Genomic DNA, 20685 nt, shown 5'->3' with positions numbered 1-20685 from the left:
GTGTAGTAGTGGTCACATCCGCTTAAGAATCAATGGGGGATGATCGGACATACGCCCACGCCTGGCTTCAGGCGTTCATTTTCGGTGGCGTGACTCCAGCAACCATGCCTGAGCATGGACAACCTTCAAGGAAGCAAACCAAGCACTGCTACTTGCTGCTTCGGCTGGCTCAAGGCCACTCCATCCCTAGATATAAGGGTTTTCAGAGGGATGTGATACATCCTAATACTATAAATCTGAACATGTTCTTATACTGATTCATAGTACTAGGATGTGTCACATCCTTAAAAAAAATCTTTTATATTATGGAATGGAGGAGTATATTTTTGTCAATAAAATTTTGTGAAAATATAGAAATATAAGTTAGGGTTAATATATCATAAATGATAAACACCAAGCAAATGATAATTACATTTTCTTCAATAAAATAAAATGGTCATCGGCGTTATCAATTAAAAACAGAGATAGGCAATTCTTAAAGAGAAAGAACGAAACTACTATTCTACCTCTGGCACTGCTAGCACAAATTAATTTGCTGACCTCGGCCAGTGGTTCGTTGACAAGTCGGACTGATGTGGCGGCCCAACACGATGAAACCAGCCAATCAAACAATGACAGGTCAGACCACCAAAGTCCTCTCACAACATCAAACTGTGTAATGTAACTGTGTGTAATAATTTTGATAACGGTGTGTAATTAACTGTGTAAGACCAAAATTTGAGATAAGTTGAGATAATTGTCTCCTTTCTTACTTGATCATCAGTAGTTTCGATTGATCGATATTTCCCGCTTTCACACTCTGTTCAGCTTAATCACGCTTCTTAATAGCTAGTAGTTCTAGTTTAAAGAGACAGAATGCTAATTGGCATTCTGTGTCTCTGACACTTGCTTGCTGATCTCCATTGGTTCATTGACAAGTCGGACTGATGTGGCGAACTAATGCCCAATCAAGCAATGACATATCAGACCACTAGAGGCCTCTCACACAACATCAAACCCTAGCATCAGGAGCACAAACTTTCTTCATCTTTTCTCTGTTGATGATTACCTTGATGCATGCAGATTCCTGGGGATAAATAATTTTAATCAGAGCTCCGGCCAACCAATCACTGATTAATTAAACTAAACCCTAATTGTGTGGTCAGGGAGAGATATATAGGCTAAGCGCACTACGATGGCTAGGCCAATCAGGAAGCTCCAACCAGTGCATCATCTTTCTCTCACAATTGCTCCTGTCGACGGCACGATAAATTCAGTGCTCTGCTGCCATGTCTTTTTTGGGGCATAGTGATTAACCGACGGCCGAAAAGGGGATTTGTCGATGCATACACGCACACACACAATTTGAGAGGGGGTTATTAATAATTACTCCCTGTATATGTCAAACTGTTTTAAACTTTAAGTTTGACTAAGTTTATAGACAAATATAGTAATATTTACATTAATATTAGTTTTATTAAATTAATAATTAAATATATATTTTTTAATAAATTTATTTTCGATCGAAAATATTACTATTTTTTTATAAACATGGTTAAACTTAAAGCAGTTTAACCTTGAAAAAAATCAAAACATCTTGTAATTTGAAATGGAGGGAGTAACGTCTTGTGATTGACTTGTGTATCAGCCATGGACTCGAGATCGTATCAGGATTAGGGTTCTGGAAAGTTTGAGGCCCGGAGTACATACATATACGCTTCTGAGATAGTTGCATGCGTGATGCAATGCTTCGGTGATCTTGCTAGCTAGCTTTTGATAGATACATTACTAAGGTGGCCACTGGCCACTCACTAACCCTGCCTGGGTTAGTGGGGGTGCAGGGATCGGATTCTCCGGCATTCTAATTTCTGACCTTGTTCACATGTTGAAAACTGCATGAACAACAGCATATATAATAGCTGAAGTTATCCTGATTTTCTGCACAATATATATAGAATCAGTTTTGTGCGCACAATTTCTTGAAAAATACTATCATAATATTGTAAATTTATTGGATCACTAATTTATTCTAATACAGAATTAATGCCCAGAATTTTAAAGGTTTATTCAAATCGTATGCAGACATTAATCATTTAAAATAGTATAGATTTGTCTATCCGTAACGACTCAAGATTGCCATCTGCATGTAAGCTTGGTCAGTCGTTACAAAGAATTAGTCACAGATGTGACCAATCATCTGTAACGGTTGGAGGCCCTGTTATAGACGAGTTTCATCTGTAACGGCTGCTTGTCTTGAGCCGTTACAGATGTCGATGCATTTTTCTGAAAAAAAGAGAAAGAAATTCAGATCCAATTAACCGAGGCAATGCAAGCATCAATAAAATGATCTACACTCAACTTTGCTCGAAGAGTCGAAGTCTCTAACACAAGATAACCTCATCACATATAAGAACTAGAAACTCATCACAAAGCATCAATACAACATGAACAAGACGAACACAAACAGCGATGAACACGGACTTACCTGCCAAATCAAAAATTAAAAAACAACACAAACATTCAGCAGCTAGCAAGCCTCCATATATGCTTGAGCTCCGAATCAGCCGGGCCACCAGCTCCTCGCCGCCACGACACCATGAGCCGCTATACACCCCACCATCGTTTGAGTCACGATGCCCGAGTCGCCATAGTGGTCAGGCAGCTAAGGAAGGTGCCACACGATCTCAAGGAAGGAGGCTAACTGGAGTCTGATCTCCGTGCAGGCGATCGTCGTCCATCGATACATTTTGAGAAACACATAAAAATGCTTGTATTTTAGAACAAATTAAGGAAGCAACATTGATTTACTATTTCTTAACAAATCCCGGCCCATTTCTCGTATACAGTTATGACCACGATCGATCGTAATGATATTTACTAGGGGCTGTGGTGAGATCGAAGCCACATGCATGCATGCAGGGCTACTTGTTATTCCTTTCCAATATATTCACACATGTGTCCGATCACTCGATCATTCGTTGACTTTAACCGTGCTGTGCATCCCATTAATTGGATTAATCTCTAGCCACACGTAGTACAGGGGCGGTAGGCAGCGCGATACTATACGAGAGATCGATCGATCACAACACGGTGATGGAGAAACGCACCGATCGAGCTACTAGTAGCAAGCACTAATCTCCCTTCGTATTTTAATGTATGACGCCGTTGACTTTTTAATCAACGTTTGACCACTCGTCTTATTAAAAAAAATTTATGCAAATATAAAAAATACTTATGTCATGCTTAAAGAACATTTGATGATAAATCAAATCACAATAAAATAAATTATAATTACATAAATTTTTTTAAATAAGACGAAATGTTAAATGTTTGTCAAAAAGTCAACGGCGTCATATATTAAAATACGGAGAGAGTATCGTCGATTCGATGGCTCATCAGGTGCCTAGCCGGCCAGGTCGCATATCATATCACCGCATCCATTTCTCCTCGCCTATAAATTCGCAGTACAGCAGCGTAACCACACAACGCCCTCAACCTAGCTAGTTCAAGCCACGCACGCCCTCATCAAGTGTACGATCGAGCTATAGCCTATAGCTAGCTAGCATGGCGGCGAACGGGTCGGCGGTCACCGTGAAGATGGCGTCGGACGGGATGTGGCAGGGGGAGAACCCGCTGGACTTCGCGCTGCCGCTGCTGGCGCTGCAGGTGGCCGTCATCCTGGTGATCACGCAGGGCCTCGCGCTCGCGCTTAAGCCCTTGCACCAGCCTAGGGTGGTCGCCGAGATCCTGGTACTGAAATACATGCATGTGCTTACATATAAAAATATGAGGAGTACCGATATATTTTGTTTTAATCCCAACACATCCAACCCTTTGATTATGTATATGGGCACATCATATTCGTAATTCCATTAATTTCTAAACATGTACGTGTACAGGACCACGTCAATCCCTCGATAGATCTAATACCTAACAAAATAAATAGATCATTTGCAACCTTGTTTCTAGCAATAACGTGCACAAGTTAGCAGCCCGATGATGTAAACTCACTTAATTGTAAACTAGTAGCAATTGTTTAGGTATTAGCTTGCTATATTCAAATTATACTTTAAAAATATGTGTAACAATGATTTGTAAAAGCAAAATAACATATTTTTTAACCTTACTTAATAAATATGTCAAACATTATTACAAAACTAAATTCAACGCCTATTATTTTGTTGGACATTATATTCGATGGAACAACGCCTACCTTGAGCATCTTGCCTACGGATTGAAATATGGGTTTGGTGTGCTTATATTTTGAATTAAACTGATGTATGTGCTTACCTATAAAAAATATGAGTATTCTACTCCTCATATTTCTGGGAAAAATATTTTTTTTCCATTGAGACATGTCCATTCGTCTCTTATATGTCATCCAAATAAATATAACTTTTTTTCTAAAAAAAATTGATATGATAGATTAATATATATCATTCTTCACATTTCTATGACAATTTGCTAACCGCTACGTTCACATTTCTATGACAATATGTATCTCTTAAAAAATAATTAGGAGATCATAAGGAGACCGGATTAAGAAATGCATATATGTTAGCGAAAGGATGAAAACTTTTGCTACATATATAATGAGGTCATTTTCTCTACCAACATGAGCGATATCGATATGAAGGCCATGTTTGGATGGGAGGGACTAATTTTGATTTCTCTTACAAAAATTTTAATCCCTCATACAAAAATTTTAGTTCCTCCACCGGGAACTTACATTCCATCCAAACAGCCCAAGTAGTAGTGACTAATTAAGTCAGTGCATACATGCTTAGCTAGATTTGTCTTGCATAAATAAAAAAAACAAAAGTGGCCCTATAATTCTTTAATAATGCGCGTCACATGTTTGGCATTATTTCTCTTGAACGTGTTTCTCTATATATCTCCCGAGAATCTAGGATTCTCCTAATGTATACACAACACAAGGGACTACCAAACTAGAGTATAGCTAGGCAGCCGCATTTTCTAGAAGAGGCACAACATTGTTGAGATCATGAAAGTACCCCCAATTGTCATTGAATATAATTGACTATATATTCAGCCAGATGTTGACGTGTTGGACGGTGTACTTGTACACAGCAAAAAAAGTTAAGTCGACTTTTTGATTGGGGTTATGCATAAGCCACGAGGACAAAACTTCAACAGTTCAGTTATTCCCACCAGAATTTGAGTTTTAGATTTACCACAGATTCAAATCATGTAGTTGGCATAACTGATCGACAATTCATATTTTCTAATGATCAAGCCCTAGAATTGACATGAATATTCACAAACTAAGTCCCGCATAGCTGTATTTAGTACGAGTACTTATTTTACCTAGAAAATTTTAGGAGGTACTCCATTTGTCCAAAAAAAAAAAACCAGCATAAGTGAAAATGTGACATCACCTAAAACAATAAATCTGAACATGAGGTTATCCGGATTCGTTGTCTTAGGTGATGTCGCATCCTTCCCGTTAAATTTTTTGGGGACGGAGAGAGTAGTATATATCACATGTGTATATGTTCAGTGGTCAAAACACTTAACTCTCCTACATGGAAAGGGAGGTGACCGATGTAGCTATATTTATGACATCATACTTTTTTTATTAGAAACAGTCACATTTGTTACACGATAAATTACATATATTTGCACTTAAATTATCATGCAAATGTTGATAGCTATATTATAAATTTCAATACTTACTGTATAATTTTTCCTACCATATATCAGAAAATTATAATAAAAAAATTAATTATCTATATGAAAAGGGAGATGGGAGAGGTAAAAACATACTTAAATATTAAAAAAGAGGTAGCAATCACATTTTTTTAAAAATAACCTAAACTAAGAAAAACTGTGGCCACATATTTTTAAGCAAAACCGGAGGGAAATATGCCTGTTTAGCTATCTAGAACACATTAATTTCCAGAAAACTAATGACATACTGTAACAATGAACATTCATTCGTACGGCATGTCCAAGATAAATAGATAATCCATGCTTTATGCATTTGCTCTTGTTTTCCTGAATCATGCATGCCTCATAACAAATAACCTATATATAAAGTGTTCTAGTATACTTATGATCAGTACTCTCTCCACTCCATTTTAAACAAAGGCATGAGTTTCCATGACCAAATTTAATCGTTCATTTTATTTAATTTTTTAAAAAATAATTAAAAATATAAGTCACGCATAAAGTATTTTTCATGTTTTATCATCTAATAACAACAAAAATAATAACCATAGTTTTTTTAAATAAGATATTTTTAAAAGACCGACGATCAAAAAGTTGGACACATAATGGGATGGAGGGAGTACATGATCTGATTGTTTACTTATACATATATGCGTGCTCGCCAGGGTGGCATCTTGCTGGGGCCGTCGGCTCTCGGCCGGTGGGGCGCCTTCCGCCGCACCCTCTTCCCGGCGTGGAGCGCCGCCGCGCTGGACACCGTCTCCGGCCTCGGCCTGCTGCTCTTCCTCTTCCTGGTCGGCCTCGAGCTCGACTTCCGCTCCGTGCGCCGCGTCGGGCCGCGCAGCGTGGCCATCGCCGCGGCGGGCATCGCGCCCCCGTTCCTCGCCGCCGCGGGCCTCGTGCCGCTCCTCGACGTCGCCGTCCCGGCGCCGCGCCGCGCGTCCTTCCTCCCGCTCTGCGTGTTCGTCGGCGCCGCGCTCTCGGTGACCGCGCTCCCCGTGCTCGCCTGCATCCTCAAGGAGCTCAGCCTCCTCGGCGTGCCCTTCGGCGACACCGCCATGGCGGCCGCCGCCGTAAATGACGTCTTCGCTTGGGTCCTCCTCGCCCTCGCGCTCGCCGTCTCCGGCGGCGGAGGCGGCGAGCCGAAGGGGCCCCCTCTCGCGCCGGTGTACATCCTCGCGTCGGGTGCCGCCTTCGTGGCGTTCATGCTCGGCGCGCTCCGCCCGCTCATGGCGCGCCTGGCGCGCCGCCTTGGCCCCGACCGCGCGGGCGACCTGGCGTGCACCGGCGCCGTGGCGTGCGCGCTCCTCGCCGGCGCCGCCACCGACGCCATCGGCGTGCACCCGGTGTTCGGCGCGTTCGTGTTCGGGCTGGCCATGCCGCGGGAGGGCGGCCTCGCGGAGCGCGCGGGCGAGAAGGTGGCACCGCTGGTGTCCGGGCTGATGCTGCCGCTCTACTTCGCCACGAGCGGCCTGCACACGGACATCGACAACGTCCGTGGCGTGGCCGCGTGGGGCATGGTCGCGCTCGTCGTGGCCGTGGCCATCGGCGGGAAGTTCGCCGGGACGTTCGCGGTGGCCGCCGGCACCGGCATGCCCAGGCGCGAGGCCGCCGCCCTCGGCGTGGCCATGAGCGCCAAGGGGCTCGTCGAGCTCATCGTGCTCAACATCGGCAAGGAGAGGAAGGTATGTCTACTTCATACGTCTCACATGTGTCCATGTACGTCGATACGTACAAATATACGTATGTACGCGTGTATATACGTGTGTGCAGGTGCTGGACGACACGACGTTTGCCATCTTCGTGATCATGGCGCTGACGACGACGGTGCTCGCGACGCCGTTCATGACGGCGCTCTACCGGCGCACGCCGACGGCGACCACGCCGGAGAGCGACGACGTGGAGCTCAAAGGTGGCGACGCTTGTCCGGCTTAGCTAGCTAAGGTGAATTTGCTTGTGTGCGCATTACACTATTGTGTGTTCCGGCTGGCAATCCCTGCTGATTAATAGTACTCCACTGTTCAGGTACTCATGTATCAATCCTTGTGATAAATGTTGTTTGTACAACTGTATTGTGTTGTTCATGTAAATTAATCTGCCCAATCTACCGTAGAATTACGACTCTCAGGCTACTCTATTAACATGTTGTATTTAGAGTCGTCTCTCCAATTTTTTTAATAAAAAATTGTAAGCGTATAGTAGGGATTGAGCACATGATCTTAGAATTGAAACTACACACCCCATTACCACTGCACTATCCCTTCATCTATTTTTGATAGTTATATTTTTAAATCTGAAAAATTTATTTTTCATAGGCATATTTCAATCCAACAACCTATCCTCTTAATGACTTTCTCGGATTTAATGCGTAACTCTCCATTCTTCCACGCAAGATTGGTTGCATAGGCATCAAGAAATGTAAATATTAATGGACCGCTTGTTTACGAGGAATGACTAGTAGCATGTTTAAATAGATGATAAGTAGAATTACTTATCCTTGATCTGTGTGTCAAGATGAAATATGACTATCAAAAGTAGATGGACGGTAACATCTAAAAATGGATATTTAAGATTTGTTCAAGTCACTTTAAGTTAAAATTTTACTTTTGGATTTAATTGTAGGTTTACAAAACCACATGGTTATCGCGGTTATCACGTGCGATAACCTTCTCAAATTTTAAATCAACAGTATACCTCACGATAACGGCCAAACCGTGGGGTTGTGGTAACCAGAGAACTAGGGGACAATTGATATTTGGAATTAATGAAAGATAAATAATAGTAGTTTAGAACGTGGGAATGTGCTGTAAAATCACGCAAACAAAAGCCCACGCCATGAAGGGTTTCCCAAACCGCTGGAACCGGGGTTACCGCGCCTAGGCGGTAAGCACGGTTGCTGCGGTAACCGTGGAAAACCGTATGAAACCGTGTAAAATTTATCAAAATTTTAAATTATTTTTTAAATTTATTTAAATTTATCAAAAATTTCCCTTTAACCATATTCCTCGGTAAGCGGTTACCGGCGGTTTTGCAAACCAGCCCGCTACGCACGGATCGCACGTCCCCTGCATGCTGCCCTTCGTGGCCGTAATTGGGTCATGACGGTTATGTTTAGGCCGGAAACAGGATCGTGCGGCCCATAGTAGTTGGGCTGAAACAGGTCAGTAATACCTTGTCACCGGATCGGTTCAAAAAGAAGCCAGCAAAATGATTTGGCCCAAGAATGTACGCTCCGCAATTGAATAAGTTCACTTTAGATCCCTTATGTGTCGCTGAGTCCGAAATTTGTCCCCCAACTTACAAAACCGTGCAAACGAGGTCCCTTGGCAGTATTATGCCTGGTTTTAGCTGACGTGGCGCCTACGTGGCTCCTTTGACTAGGTCTACGTCCCACATGGCATTGACGTAGCAACGCGATCCCCAAAAATTAAAAAAAAAACAATGGGACACACATATCAGTTGCATATACGAAATAAAAACTTTGATCCCCTCTCTCTCCTCTCTTTCTTCTTCCTCATCCTCACTCAGCAGCACGCTGAACCGTCTCCGCCGCCTTGGCCTCAAGTGCATCCCCGGTATGGACGAAGAGGTGTGCGGCATGGTCCTCTTTGAGCTTTGCGAGGTGTGTGGCCGATGTTGGTGGAGCAGGGGGGCTGCAGCGAGAAGAGGGACGACAGCGGAGAGGGCGCCAGCCTGGATTTGCACGGACTGGAAGGGCGGGGGATGGACGGGTGGCTAGGCGTCGAGGAGAACGGCAAAGAAGGCGAGCGAGGTCGGCGGTAGGTAGCAACCTCGGCGAGACGGGAAGACCGTGGCCGTCATGACGATGGTGCTGCGGTGGTCGGCCACCTTGGCGTCGCTGACAGAGTTGGGGTTTGCCGAGGAAGGCAACGGAAGCCCGCCGCTGCTCCGCTCTTCTTCTTGCAGTGTAGGGGGAGAGAGAAGGATAGACAGAAGAGGGAGGAGTAGGAGGTGGAGAGAGCGAGGAGCTCGCCCGCCGCCGCCCCTCTGCTCCGCCCACCGCCGCTCCTTTTCGCTCCATCCATTTCCCCTCCGCGCCGCTCGCTCGATCTCCGGTCAACGCGTCGGAGGCTGCCGCCGCTGCCACCACCATCAACCACCACCAGGAGATGTCCTCCTCGGAGCTTCGGCACGATGAGGGGGACATCGCCAAAGCCCCCTAAGCCCTTGTCACGGGAGCAGTTGTTGGCGCTGGTCCGCACGGCTGCGGAGACGACCCCCGCGACGATGGATGGCCGTGCAGTGCATGGTGGAGGCCAACCGCGCGAGTAGGTGAAGGACCTCGTTTGTAATGGTTTTGTAAGTTGGGGGATGTGTTGTAACGGGTTTGCGCTCCAGGGACGAATTTTGGACTCGATGACAAATTGAGAGACCTAAAGCGAACTTATACCCCCCCCCCTCCCACGTGCGCGCAATTGCTTCCTCCTTGAAATGAAGCCTAAACGTGTGATGGCCCGAGGATGCGTTTGCTTGGGCCGCATCGATTCTCGATGGCTGGCACTTTGCTTGCGAGTGATAGTTAATCGGAATAACTCCACTTTAACTCACTTTTTCACTAGTGGCCAAATCTAATTCGTATCCTTGAACCGCAGTACCGGTTATCTTGACCCCTAACTATTAAAACCACTACAATTTGACTCACTCGGTGGTTTTGGAGGACGATTTCGTTAACGTAGTGTCTACGTGGCAGTGTTGACCTGGTCCTCGTCCCACATGGAGTTGATATGGCGCTTATGTAGGATTAGAATTAAAAACATATATATGGGACCCTAACATGGAGCCCACATGTCATCCTCTCTCTCCCTCCCTCTCTCTACCCCACGCCAGTGCGCCCACAAGCTAGGTGGCGTCGCCTCTCCCCTCTCCCTTCTCCTCCCCCAGTGACGGCCTCAGATGGCGAGGTGGGTGGCAAGAAGCTAGCTTGCGGCGGATGGAGCTTGGCGGTGGTACCGGATTAGGGGTGGTGCTGGCGCGATGCAGGCGAAGGAGGAGGCGGCGGTGCTTCGGCAATCCTAGCCGCCTGCCCACCCGCCGTTGTTGCTCCAGCTCCCGTCCTTCCGACTGCCGCCGCTGCTCCAGCCCTCGAGGGCCCACTACCGCTTTGGCCCTCGAGTGCCCGCCGCCACCCAGGACCTCGCCTGCCCACTATTGCTGCCGCTCCAGCTCTCGCCCCCTATAAACGACCGAAGGGGAAGTGGAAGGGGGGGAGAAAGAGAAAGAGAGAGAAGGGAGAGAAAGGGAGGATGAAGAAGGAAAGGAGAGAGAGAAGATTACATGTGGGCCCCACAATATTTTTTTGTGTGGATGTCAAATGGGTTCCATATATATTTTTTAGTTCTAATACCACGTAAACAACACGTGAGACATAGACTAAGTCAACACCGTCACGGATGCACCACGTCAGTGAAACCACCCTCCAAAACTGCCGAGGGAGTTAATTTGGACCAGTTTTAATAGTTGAGGGTCAATATATCCGGTATTGCTGTTCAAGAATAGGAATCAGATTCGGTCACTAGCTAAGGGAGTCAAAGTAGACTTATTCCTAGTTAATTTGGTCATTCTGATGCTTTGCTTCTTGGCTTACTTAATAACCTTTTTGATTTGGGGAGTAGATGTCTGTTCCATTTGATTTTCATCTGTTTACAAATTTGATTACTCTTTCAATTTCTTTTTCTCAATTGAATGCCAGTTTTTATCCTTTTGATTTTTTTTATTACAAGCAAGACACACACAACACTCACATCACACACCCCCAAGTCCTCCCTTTTCACATGCTTAAAGAGGCATAGGCTAGGAGTAACTCTCTAGCCTCACTAAATTTCTATTGAACTTTTTTCTTGTGTGGTAGTCTTATAAGGTACTTCCTCCGTTTCACAATGTAAGTCATTCTAGCATTACCCATATTCATATGGATGGTAATGAATCTAGTTGGATATATATATCTAGATTCATTAACATTAATATGAATGTGAGAAATGCTAGAATGACTTACATTGTGAAACGGAGGGAGTAATAGTTTGTGAACACTGTATGTCTGGCAGTTTACCCCTTAACACCCTGGAAATGCTTGAGAGCTACCAAAATTAGCTACACACACTAGCAGTAATAGTATAAGGATAACAAAGAATCAGCCAAAACCAACATTGAAGCCTAAAATTAGAGTTGTTTTAGACGATCCAATTCCCCCTTAATTTCCTACCTATACAAACCATATCTAATTAATACACGATGACATGAACATTAAGCCCTCAACATGACACAACTTGACAAAGTATACAGGCATGGAGTAAAACACAGAAGCAAATTAAGCTCCATGCATATGATCACACAACCCACAGCGAATGCAGATCGAGCATTTTTCATCCCGGCCAGCTATAGTAGCAATAAAATGTGTACAGCAGCTATAGCTATACTACTGGCTGAGCGGCACGCACTCGAGCTCGATCTCCAGCTCCCCGTGCTCCACGTTCTGGAGCCTCAGCGCGATGTCCTGCTTCACCTTGCCATCGACGACGGAGATGACGCTGTCCCTGGCCAGCGTGCCGTCGTCGCTCGCCAGCAGCTTCGTGACCTCCACCGAGGCGGCGATGGCGGCCGAGCTCTCGTGCTCTCGCGCCGCGGCGATCAGCGGCTGGATGTCCACCTCCACATCGCCCATCCGGTCGTCGGAGCTGAACGTGTCCTTGTCGAACACTTGCTGTTAAATTAGGAGGTAGAAGAGCAGATAGAGATGCAATGTGTGAGTTTGTAGAACATTTCTTTTTTGTACATAAATTTGAATATCAGTGGGTAATCCATGTTTCCATCCTATCTGTAACAAATGTGTTTGGATCTGATCGAAGAATTCTCACTTCAGAACCAACCAAACAACAATGTGGTTTGTCATAGGCTATATATATGTAAGCACAAGCTTGAATTTGGCTTTTGCTACTCTCTCTTTGCTGTTCTTAAGGGGAAATAAGGCACTCTGCTCTCGTAAGTTCAGATCATTTTTTTTTTACGCAAAATGAGTTCAGATCATTATATCCATAAGTAGGTTACTCAATAAATCAGATTGAATTTAGCCAGCAAATTTCTATACTTCAAAAGCAACCTAGAGTCTTGAACTCTTGAATACTAAAGATCAAGAATTTGCTTGCCACACAAAGTTGCACAACATAGCTATTCTACAACACTGGATAGAGATACTGATCAATACTCTCCATTGATGGGCAAGGCAAAAATTAAAATTAGATGATTTGTTATGACTAAAGAGCATTTACCAATTTAAGAGGCGGCACCGGGTGAGGGATCGATAGCATTAGTCTTTCATTCCATACAGGATTCAGGGTGTTCTTTATCACCTTCGTTTTCATGGTCTGAAAAATGTTATTTGGCAGTAAGAAAAATATATATTGCATATTTTTTTCAGAGATAACTGGCATCTGTTAACAAGATGAGCTTACTTGGTGTCCTAGGTTAAGCATAACATATGGATCACTTGACATCACATCACGAACAGCAAGATTTGTGCCCCGTCTAATATCAACCTTAATTAATCCAACAAATTCCACCATACCCACATCCGTCTGAAAAAAAAAAAATTAGACCATGTTGCAGTAAAAACAGTTCATAGAGTGCAATACCCGCTTAAAATACGTAGAATATGTAAGTTTTCCCCACCATTTTCTTTAGTCCTTTGTTATCTGTGTCCTTTCTCTTCCAGCTATTCCTAAAAGCATGGCCAAAACCATGTCGCGCACTGCAGTTTTGCTGCTGCTGATTCTTGTCTGGTGCGTGTTTGGTATTCAATCGTAAAGGGCATGAAAACTGTGGATCAGTCACAAACTGTTGAAACTCGTACTTTTTCCTGCATATATGTAGATGGAGAGAAAGCATAGTTTTGTCAAACAGAATTTACAGAAGGAGTAACGATCAGAATCCTACTTTCCGTAGCAGAATCTACAGAAGTAGTAACGACAAAAATACTAGCTTACTCGTAATTTATACCTAATGAAATTGCAACGCTCCTCTGTTGTGCAATCATGTCTGGGCTTTTTAAAGTTCTCTGGCAAAAAGGCCTCATATCTTGTGTTCACCGTAGCATTTCCACCTGAACCAGCTAAACAATTGACCTCTTCATCTGTCCATTCGTCTAGATTCACGGAAATTACCTGTGCTCAATTGAACAGTGAATTGTTGAATAATTATTACTTCAGTATGAGGTCTATTAGTTTGCAGTTACCATATGCTTATGCCTTACAAACTAGATCATATATGTCCATGCTTTTGAGTAACGAAATGTTTGCCTGCAGTGTAAATTTATTGGTACTGTAGAGACAAATAGATTCATATCGTGACAACCTTTGGTCTCTTAGAACATCTCAACCATTGAATCAGAATAAGTCGAGTTGAAACCAAATTTGAGATGAGCAGATGGGAGAACAAAGTGAACTACAAAGAGTCAATCGTGTGCACCTTTGATATGTGTACTCCAAGACTTCTATGAGTTCCAGAGCACTTTATGCAAATCAACGCACCAAAAGGCAAGGCCCTGCAAGAACCACATCAGCTATTAGGATAACAAAAGGAGCATTAATTTTACAAAAAAAAAACAAAAATATAGGGATAATGTTGTATGTCTGGGAAACGGCTGATACTTACGCCCATTTTGGATCAGGGGTACCACAGTCTGCACAGAACTTGTTGGCAGGTTGTTTCAACAGATGCTCCAATCTTTCCCTTGCATTGGCCAGATCTACATCTGTTAAGAGTTGCATGTTATTGTTTGCAGGTTTCAGCTATTGTCGGAAACACGCGAATCATTAAAGACAAACAAACACAGAAGATTATGCTCATATATAGATCCGCCTAATTTTCAACGATGATCGACATTGAACACCATTAGACAAATTTCTTGGAGAAACGATGGTCATGAACACAAATAAAGAATAAGATGGCATGGGGAATTGAATTTGCAGATCACAATTTGGGCTCTGCAAGCCCCATTTTTCAGTGGATTGGCACTTGGCATTTGGCAACCATGCAAATGTGAGCCATTGCAGCTCCAAGGAAGAACCATCCATGCAATGCCAATTTGAGAGCCATTTAACCCGTTTGAGCTAGTTTCGCACAATGCTAATAACAAGAGTTAAAAATCATGGAAATCTCCTCCAACAAAATTCGACATTGTGCGATATTCAGTATACATGTGAAGCTTTTCGTAGATCTATAATCTATACGTTTCAAAGATCCCCAATGAGTTTAACCACGATGAACGTGAAGAGGAAAGGAAGGAGCAAGGGGACAAACCTGATGCATCGCAATGGGCTTCATCATCATGCGCGGATACGTATTCTTCACATTTCCTTTATAAAAAAAAAAGAGGAAGAGAGAAAAAAAAAGTTCTTACTGAATCTTGCATGAACAAAAAACGGAGAGAAATTCGCAAGGAAACCCGACAGATATACTGATAAAAATGCGGCACCTTCTGTAATGCGCGTTTGGGCTATCTAGAAAATGCAGGAGATTGTTCTCCTCCATCCTCTCCTCCTCGGCCTCCTTCGTCCTCACGTCCTGGCGATGCATCGGGAGACGACGACGATGCGGCGGCGGCGGCTCATCACCACGCCGGATGGTTAATCATGGAGATCGATCGGAGCCCGTTTGGAAATTAATCCTCATCAAATTGGCTGGAGAAACAGGTTCGGGCATAAAATGGCGATGGGGGAGTTGAGCACCAGACCACCCAGAAAGATTTGTTGCCGATCGATTGAAGCAGCAGAAGGGTTGGTTGGTTGGTTGGTTGAATTCGTTGCTATTGCTTCCCTGCGTGCCTTCTTCCCTTTTTTTCCTTTTTCTTTTTCCCTCTTCTTTCTCCCTTTTTTTTTCTTTGTTTCGGTTGAGGGCGAAGCAACTGGCCAAGAATAGGCAGTGAAGCTTTTGGGAGGATGATGTGATTCACATCGTCTGCCTTGCTGGGCCATGGCGTGTGCGGAGGCACCTGTGAATTTTTCAGCCATGCATTGGATCAAGTGACAAATTTGGGGCAACCAATTTGATGACATGGGTGTAAAATCCAACAGATTTGCTATGAGTAATTTATGACTTGTAAAGTCTCCCTACACTTTGCCCGATTTCATTTTTCACCCTACATTATAATATCAGTGCCTTTTGTTTTGCACCCTCAACTTTTAAAACTGGATAAATAACTCCCTAAACCAAATTTCATGATGGTTTTGATTATATTAGTTTTATGGTTGTGGACCCAATAAATAACAAACTATGCATAATAAGAATCTAAATTAAACCTTTATTACAATAGGGTGTTATTTATTCGGTTTAAAGGTTTTTGTCTCTTTTTTTTTGGTGGGTGGGTGTTTTTTTTTTTCGCACACGGGGGGTGGGGGGGGTGGTGGGTGCGCTGTATTGTCTAAAAAACTACTAATGTTTGTAGGTTAGGGTGGAAAATGTATTAAAAATAACATATAAGGGCTAAAAAATAGAGTTTACCATTAAAAAAGGCATATTTTCTTTACATTCAAACCGTAAAAAAATTTCATCTAAATCGTGAAATCCAGCACAAAATTTGTAAACATATTGTAGAATACAGTCGTTGTGACAAGGTCAAGGCCTCAAGGGAACTCTTACATGGCGTCAGCGGGATGAAGCACTACTGATCAAGACAAAGTTGATGTGAAATTCGATTTGGATAGATACATGATGGGTACATATAGACCAAAGGAGAAGGTAAAATGTGAGACATGCTTTAGGAACAAAATCAAGGTTTCAGAATTATTTTTTTTCTCTTTTGTCCAGGATTTAGTTCGTGGAATTAGAGAAGAGTGACATGGTTGTACTCTGCAAATACTTTGATGCAGCTAAGGAAAATGTTCTAATTAATCTCCGTATCTTGTCATATATATTGTTATTCGTTTCTCTCAGTTTTGGCTCCATCTATGATTTTTGTGTCCCAATGCGAAGCTTTGTATATCCAAAAACTTTACTAGGACATTAGAATAAGAGTTTCAAAATGTTTCACTAGTTGATTCCCGATGATTTTAAAGTAATCTATGTTTCAGTTTTCTGCTTAGATTAATCACATTTTTACGTTGTAGTAACTTTTAGGGCTATAACTTCTGACATAAAAAACTGATTTGAGATGCTACTTTTGAGGAACCGACGCCATGAGTTCTACCTGAGATATTAAGGAGTAAACAGAGTTACAGAAAAAAAAGTAGCAGGACGAAATCATAAGAAATAAACAACTAGAAGGGGAAAACAGAGATAAAGCATCAAGGGGGTTAGACTCCCTGATTTAAGATATTCTTATTCGGTTAACTCTATTCTGATTGTGACACCACAGGATCCAAAAACGATTCTAAAACCCCATGCAATTTATGGTTTTGTTACATAGAGAATTTGGGGGGGGGGGGGGGGTTGAACATAGAGAAACGAGGTTCTCTCAATTTGTTGTTGAGGTTGTCTCATGAGTTTCTTGTTCTAGTTTATTGTAATGCCATAGGTCAAAAACGGCTCAATGAGAACTTTGCGAAAACCGATGACATACATCACTAGATCAAAAATAAGTTTTTCTCATAAAACTTGATTAGAGATGCATGATATGTGACGAATGAATTTTCGTCACGTGAACGCCACTAATATCAAATCACGACGTAAATTTCAGTTGTTGTGACGTAAATGAAACGTCACCTATAATAAGATTTCTCGTACTGGTAGATTGCAATGAAATTTATACAAAGTTTATACGTATGTATATAAACAAACATACATATATATATATATATAATTTTTTTATATGTATACAGTTATAATGTATAAAAAAATATATACACATGTACGAAGTTTGTATATATACGTATTAAAAAAACTAAAAAAGAAACAAGAAATAAAATATGAAAAGAAACAGAAAAGAAAAAAAAAAAAGGAAAAGGCGCGCCGTCCGCTCTACGCACGCCACGTGTCCTAGTCATGGTGGGGGTGGGGGAAGGGTCATGTATATATGTTATGTTGCTTGCAGCTGAAATCGGTGATGAGGCTAATAAACCGGACGGATTTCGGGCTTTCGGCCACTTCGTTCTGGCCTTCTGGGCTTCGACTGCGATCATATCTGACTCGCCCATGGCAAAGGCAAACAACTCGCTGGAGGCTAATTAATTAGTGAAACTAAGGTGATTAATTGCTCCTCTTGATGCATGGTTGCCAGCCGGGAGGAACGTATTTCCAGAGCAAGAAAGGGAGGCGGGTGACGCGATTAAGAGACGGTACTCTTGTCGAGAGATTAGCTAGGGCGGTGAGAGAAAATAGATAGATATTTCCTCTATCTCATATTAGGTCGTTCTAGATAATTTAGCATAGGTTAAGATTTGAGAAAAAAAACTATTGTACCCTCTATTAAATATTATATGGTTGGATATAGGAGGGTGGTTAGGGGCAGAGAAAAGAGAAATTTGAATTAGAAGTGATTGATGGGCCGGCACAAGTAGTAGTTTATCGTGACAACTATTTTAAAACAAAATTTGAATTTTAAAGACAAAAATAATTTGGGACGGAGGGGAGTATGGACTAACTCCTTCCTAAGATAAAATTACCCCTCTGAAATAGTAATACACCGTTGAGTATATTGGGCCACCCATCATGTCTAGTACATCCGTGCATTTATTTTTTCGAGGAGTATAGAAGCAAATATTACAAATGTATATATATAGCTTACAAAAATATGTGCATGGATTAATTATACATACATATATAGTCCGTTACATGCATATTGAATAATTAAAAACAATACATTTAATTACAGCAAAATTAACCAGCAACTAATACAAATGACATTATTAGATAATAGCAGATAGCACACAACCAAAAAGAAAAGAAAGAAAAAAAAATAACCGAGGGTGATCGATTATATTATGATCCACATGAAGGAAACGATCGAGATGGTGCGGGCATACATGCCCTTAAGATAATCAGAGTCCAAAGAGACCATCGATCACCGGCCACCAGTACTATTCGATCAATGTCGATCGGATGACCTAAACGGAAAAGAGTATATATGTCGGTGGTTATTGTTGAATTAGGACCAGTACGGACTGACCCGTCTTTCTCTTTTTCCACAAGCTGGAACTGGATATTATAGATGTCTCCAAGCTCCCGATGCGCCATGAGGAGCCAAACGAAGGTGAGCAGCTCCCCTCCCATGCTCAGCCGCCGTGCGTGCTCCTCCGGCTGGGACTTGCCCGCCGCGTAGATCAGCAGCCGCACCCAGACCTGCACGATTACTTGCAGCGCTGCATGCAAACCCTGCCAACCCTGCTGCAGCTGCTCCAACATGTCATCAGGAGTTGCGCCGAAGAGATTGTCCATGAATGGTGGGACCCACGGGTTCTCACCGCTAGCCAATGCCTCAAGGAACTGCTCCTTGCTGGAGGTACGTGCATAGCTGGCATCGTTCAAAACCAATGCTAACAAATCATACACATTGCGTTGAACAGGCAGCATGGCAGGCTGCGTGACCAGCAGGAAGAACATGTAGTCAGATATCACCTCGCATGTATGCATCAGGGAATGTACCTCTTTCTCTTGAATATCATCATCCCTCCCGCTGCTCCTAATTGTATCTAATTGTCTGCTTACCTTGTACAAGTACATGTCAGTGTAGAGGTGCATCTTGAACAAGGTTATCTCAAAGGAGGAGACAAGTTTAGAGGTTTCTTCAACTTATTATTATCAATTTCTTGGTGGATAAGCTCCATTTCGTCGGTTACTGGATCATGCCTAGTGTGCCGAAATTTACTCCACACCTCCTTACCTCCAACAATGGCCATCATCTCGGTTATCCTCGACTTGCCATCAGCCAGGTAGGAGCTCAAAATGCAGCCGGGACAATAAGTAGGTTATGTGCCATAGAATACCACAGCACATACACAACTAAGCATACCTGAACTATCATATTTAGCAAGTGCCTTGACCACAACTCGTTGTCCTCGATGGCAAATGCAGTCACAGTGTCCTGCCCACCCAGGTGTACAAGAAAGAATGGTGCCCACAAGAGTGTGAAATCATGATGGATTTGGCTTGGCAACAAGGTTTTTCCAGGGCATGTTTGGCAACATATATGGTCATTTGCTGTGGTGGGTAGATGCCGTGAGAGGTAGCCTAGTGCATATACAGCTATGAAGTCCGCTGACAGGTAAGTCAACCATAGGAAAATCCTAAGCCACGCTCGGCTGGTACGGCGGCGAAGGCCACCAAAAAAGAAGAGGAGCAATTGCAAGGCAAAGCTCAGGAGCACCAATATCTGGATTTCCCAATCTTTGAACTGTTGCACAATGGTCTTAGTATCAACTTGTTCCATGCCTCCTCAACACTCTGTATACTTGAATCTGTAAATTAATCAGGTTTAATTTCAATTAGTGCACCATATATATATGAATGTGTTTGAGCTAGCTAAACATGTTACCTAGCTAAGTGTGTAAATATGATGGTATATACACCTATAAAGCACGCATGTCAATTAAATCTTAATTCATGTCGATGTACTTTGTTCAAATTAAAAACCTCTCCTAGCAATGATTCAGATTAGGAAAAAAATCCACTTCACCCCCTTAGACCTGTACATGACCCCATAATGTACGTATATTTCCGGATCAGTTTACTCTCCAGAATTAATAAAACTAGCTCGTTTCCAGCATACATGCATAGATTTAGGTAATAGTTTCAAGCTAGAGTTGTAGCTGTTCAACAACTTTTATGTCTTTCTTATACACTTCTACACAGTGGTATCTCTTATGCTGCTGTTGCAACGCTACAATATGTACTAATATGAATTACTGTAATATGTCCCCGCAAAAAAAAATTACTGTAATATGGACCCAAATGATCAACATGGCATCCATGTATCTTACTCTCTTTTTTTCCCGATTAATTAATGTAGTAATTTCACCCTCAAAGTGAAAATTGTGTGCCATATTTTAGCCCTCTCTCAATAATACAATA

At 42.7% G+C, this 20685-nt stretch overlaps 3 protein-coding genes across 3 annotated transcripts; 1 reads left to right on the top strand and 2 right to left on the bottom strand.

Moving 5' to 3' along the window:
- The first annotated feature begins 3484 nt into the window (after nt 1-3484).
- LOC127774858 (cation/H(+) antiporter 20-like) lies at nt 3485-7877 on the top strand. Its single transcript, XM_052301149.1, has 3 exons — nt 3485-3729; nt 6336-7355; nt 7444-7877. The coding sequence occupies exons 1-3, from the start codon at nt 3544-3546 to the stop codon at nt 7603-7605; spliced, it is 1368 nt and encodes a 455-aa protein (XP_052157109.1). The 5' UTR covers nt 3485-3543; the 3' UTR covers nt 7606-7877.
- Nucleotides 7878-11707: 3830 nt separating this feature from the next.
- Nucleotides 11708-15594, bottom strand: LOC127773152 (probable ADP-ribosylation factor GTPase-activating protein AGD11). Its single transcript, XM_052299180.1, has 9 exons — nt 15158-15594; nt 14983-15038; nt 14335-14434; nt 14149-14224; nt 13681-13844; nt 13354-13540; nt 13137-13259; nt 12954-13049; nt 11708-12388 (listed from the first exon to the last, which is right to left on the bottom strand). Exons 1-9 carry the CDS (start codon nt 15256-15258, stop codon nt 12104-12106), a joined length of 1188 nt encoding a protein of 395 aa, XP_052155140.1. The 5' UTR covers nt 15259-15594; the 3' UTR covers nt 11708-12103.
- Nucleotides 15595-18495: 2901 nt separating this feature from the next.
- LOC127774214 (uncharacterized) lies at nt 18496-19248 on the bottom strand. The gene is made up of 2 exons (XM_052300479.1): nt 18684-19248; nt 18496-18506 (listed from the first exon to the last, which is right to left on the bottom strand). The coding sequence occupies exons 1-2, from the start codon at nt 19246-19248 to the stop codon at nt 18496-18498; spliced, it is 576 nt and encodes a 191-aa protein (XP_052156439.1).
- Nucleotides 19249-20685: the final 1437 nt, after the last annotated feature.

Source organism: Oryza glaberrima, chromosome 5 (assembly GCF_000147395.1).
Source record: "Oryza glaberrima chromosome 5, OglaRS2, whole genome shotgun sequence".
NCBI lineage: Eukaryota > Viridiplantae > Streptophyta > Magnoliopsida > Poales > Poaceae > Oryza > Oryza glaberrima.
The sequence above is the reverse complement of the archived record's forward strand: the minus strand, read 5'-3'. Positions and strand labels throughout refer to the sequence as shown.

Excerpts from the sequence above, each read along its gene's own strand:
- LOC127774858 (XM_052301149.1), top strand. The coding sequence starts at position 3,544 with ATGGCGGCGAACGGGTCGGCGGTCACCGTGAAGATGGCGTCGGACGGG. Across the intron at positions 3,730-6,335 it reads GGGTGGTCGCCGAGATCCTG|GGTGGCATCTTGCTGGGGCC; the intron begins GTACTGAAATAC and ends CGTGCTCGCCAG. Across the intron at positions 7,356-7,443 it reads ACATCGGCAAGGAGAGGAAG|GTGCTGGACGACACGACGTT; the intron begins GTATGTCTACTT and ends ACGTGTGTGCAG.
- LOC127773152 (XM_052299180.1), bottom strand. The coding sequence starts at position 15,258 with ATGCATCGCCAGGACGTGAGGACGAAGGAGGCCGAGGAGGAGAGGATG. Across the intron at positions 15,039-15,157 it reads CCAAACGCGCATTACAGAAG|GAAATGTGAAGAATACGTAT; the intron begins GTGCCGCATTTT and ends TTTTTTATAAAG. Across the intron at positions 13,050-13,136 it reads TGCTTAACCTAGGACACCAA|ACCATGAAAACGAAGGTGAT; the intron begins GTAAGCTCATCT and ends AACATTTTTCAG.
- LOC127774214 (XM_052300479.1), bottom strand. The coding sequence starts at position 19,248 with ATGCATACATGCGAGGTGATATCTGACTACATGTTCTTCCTGCTGGTC.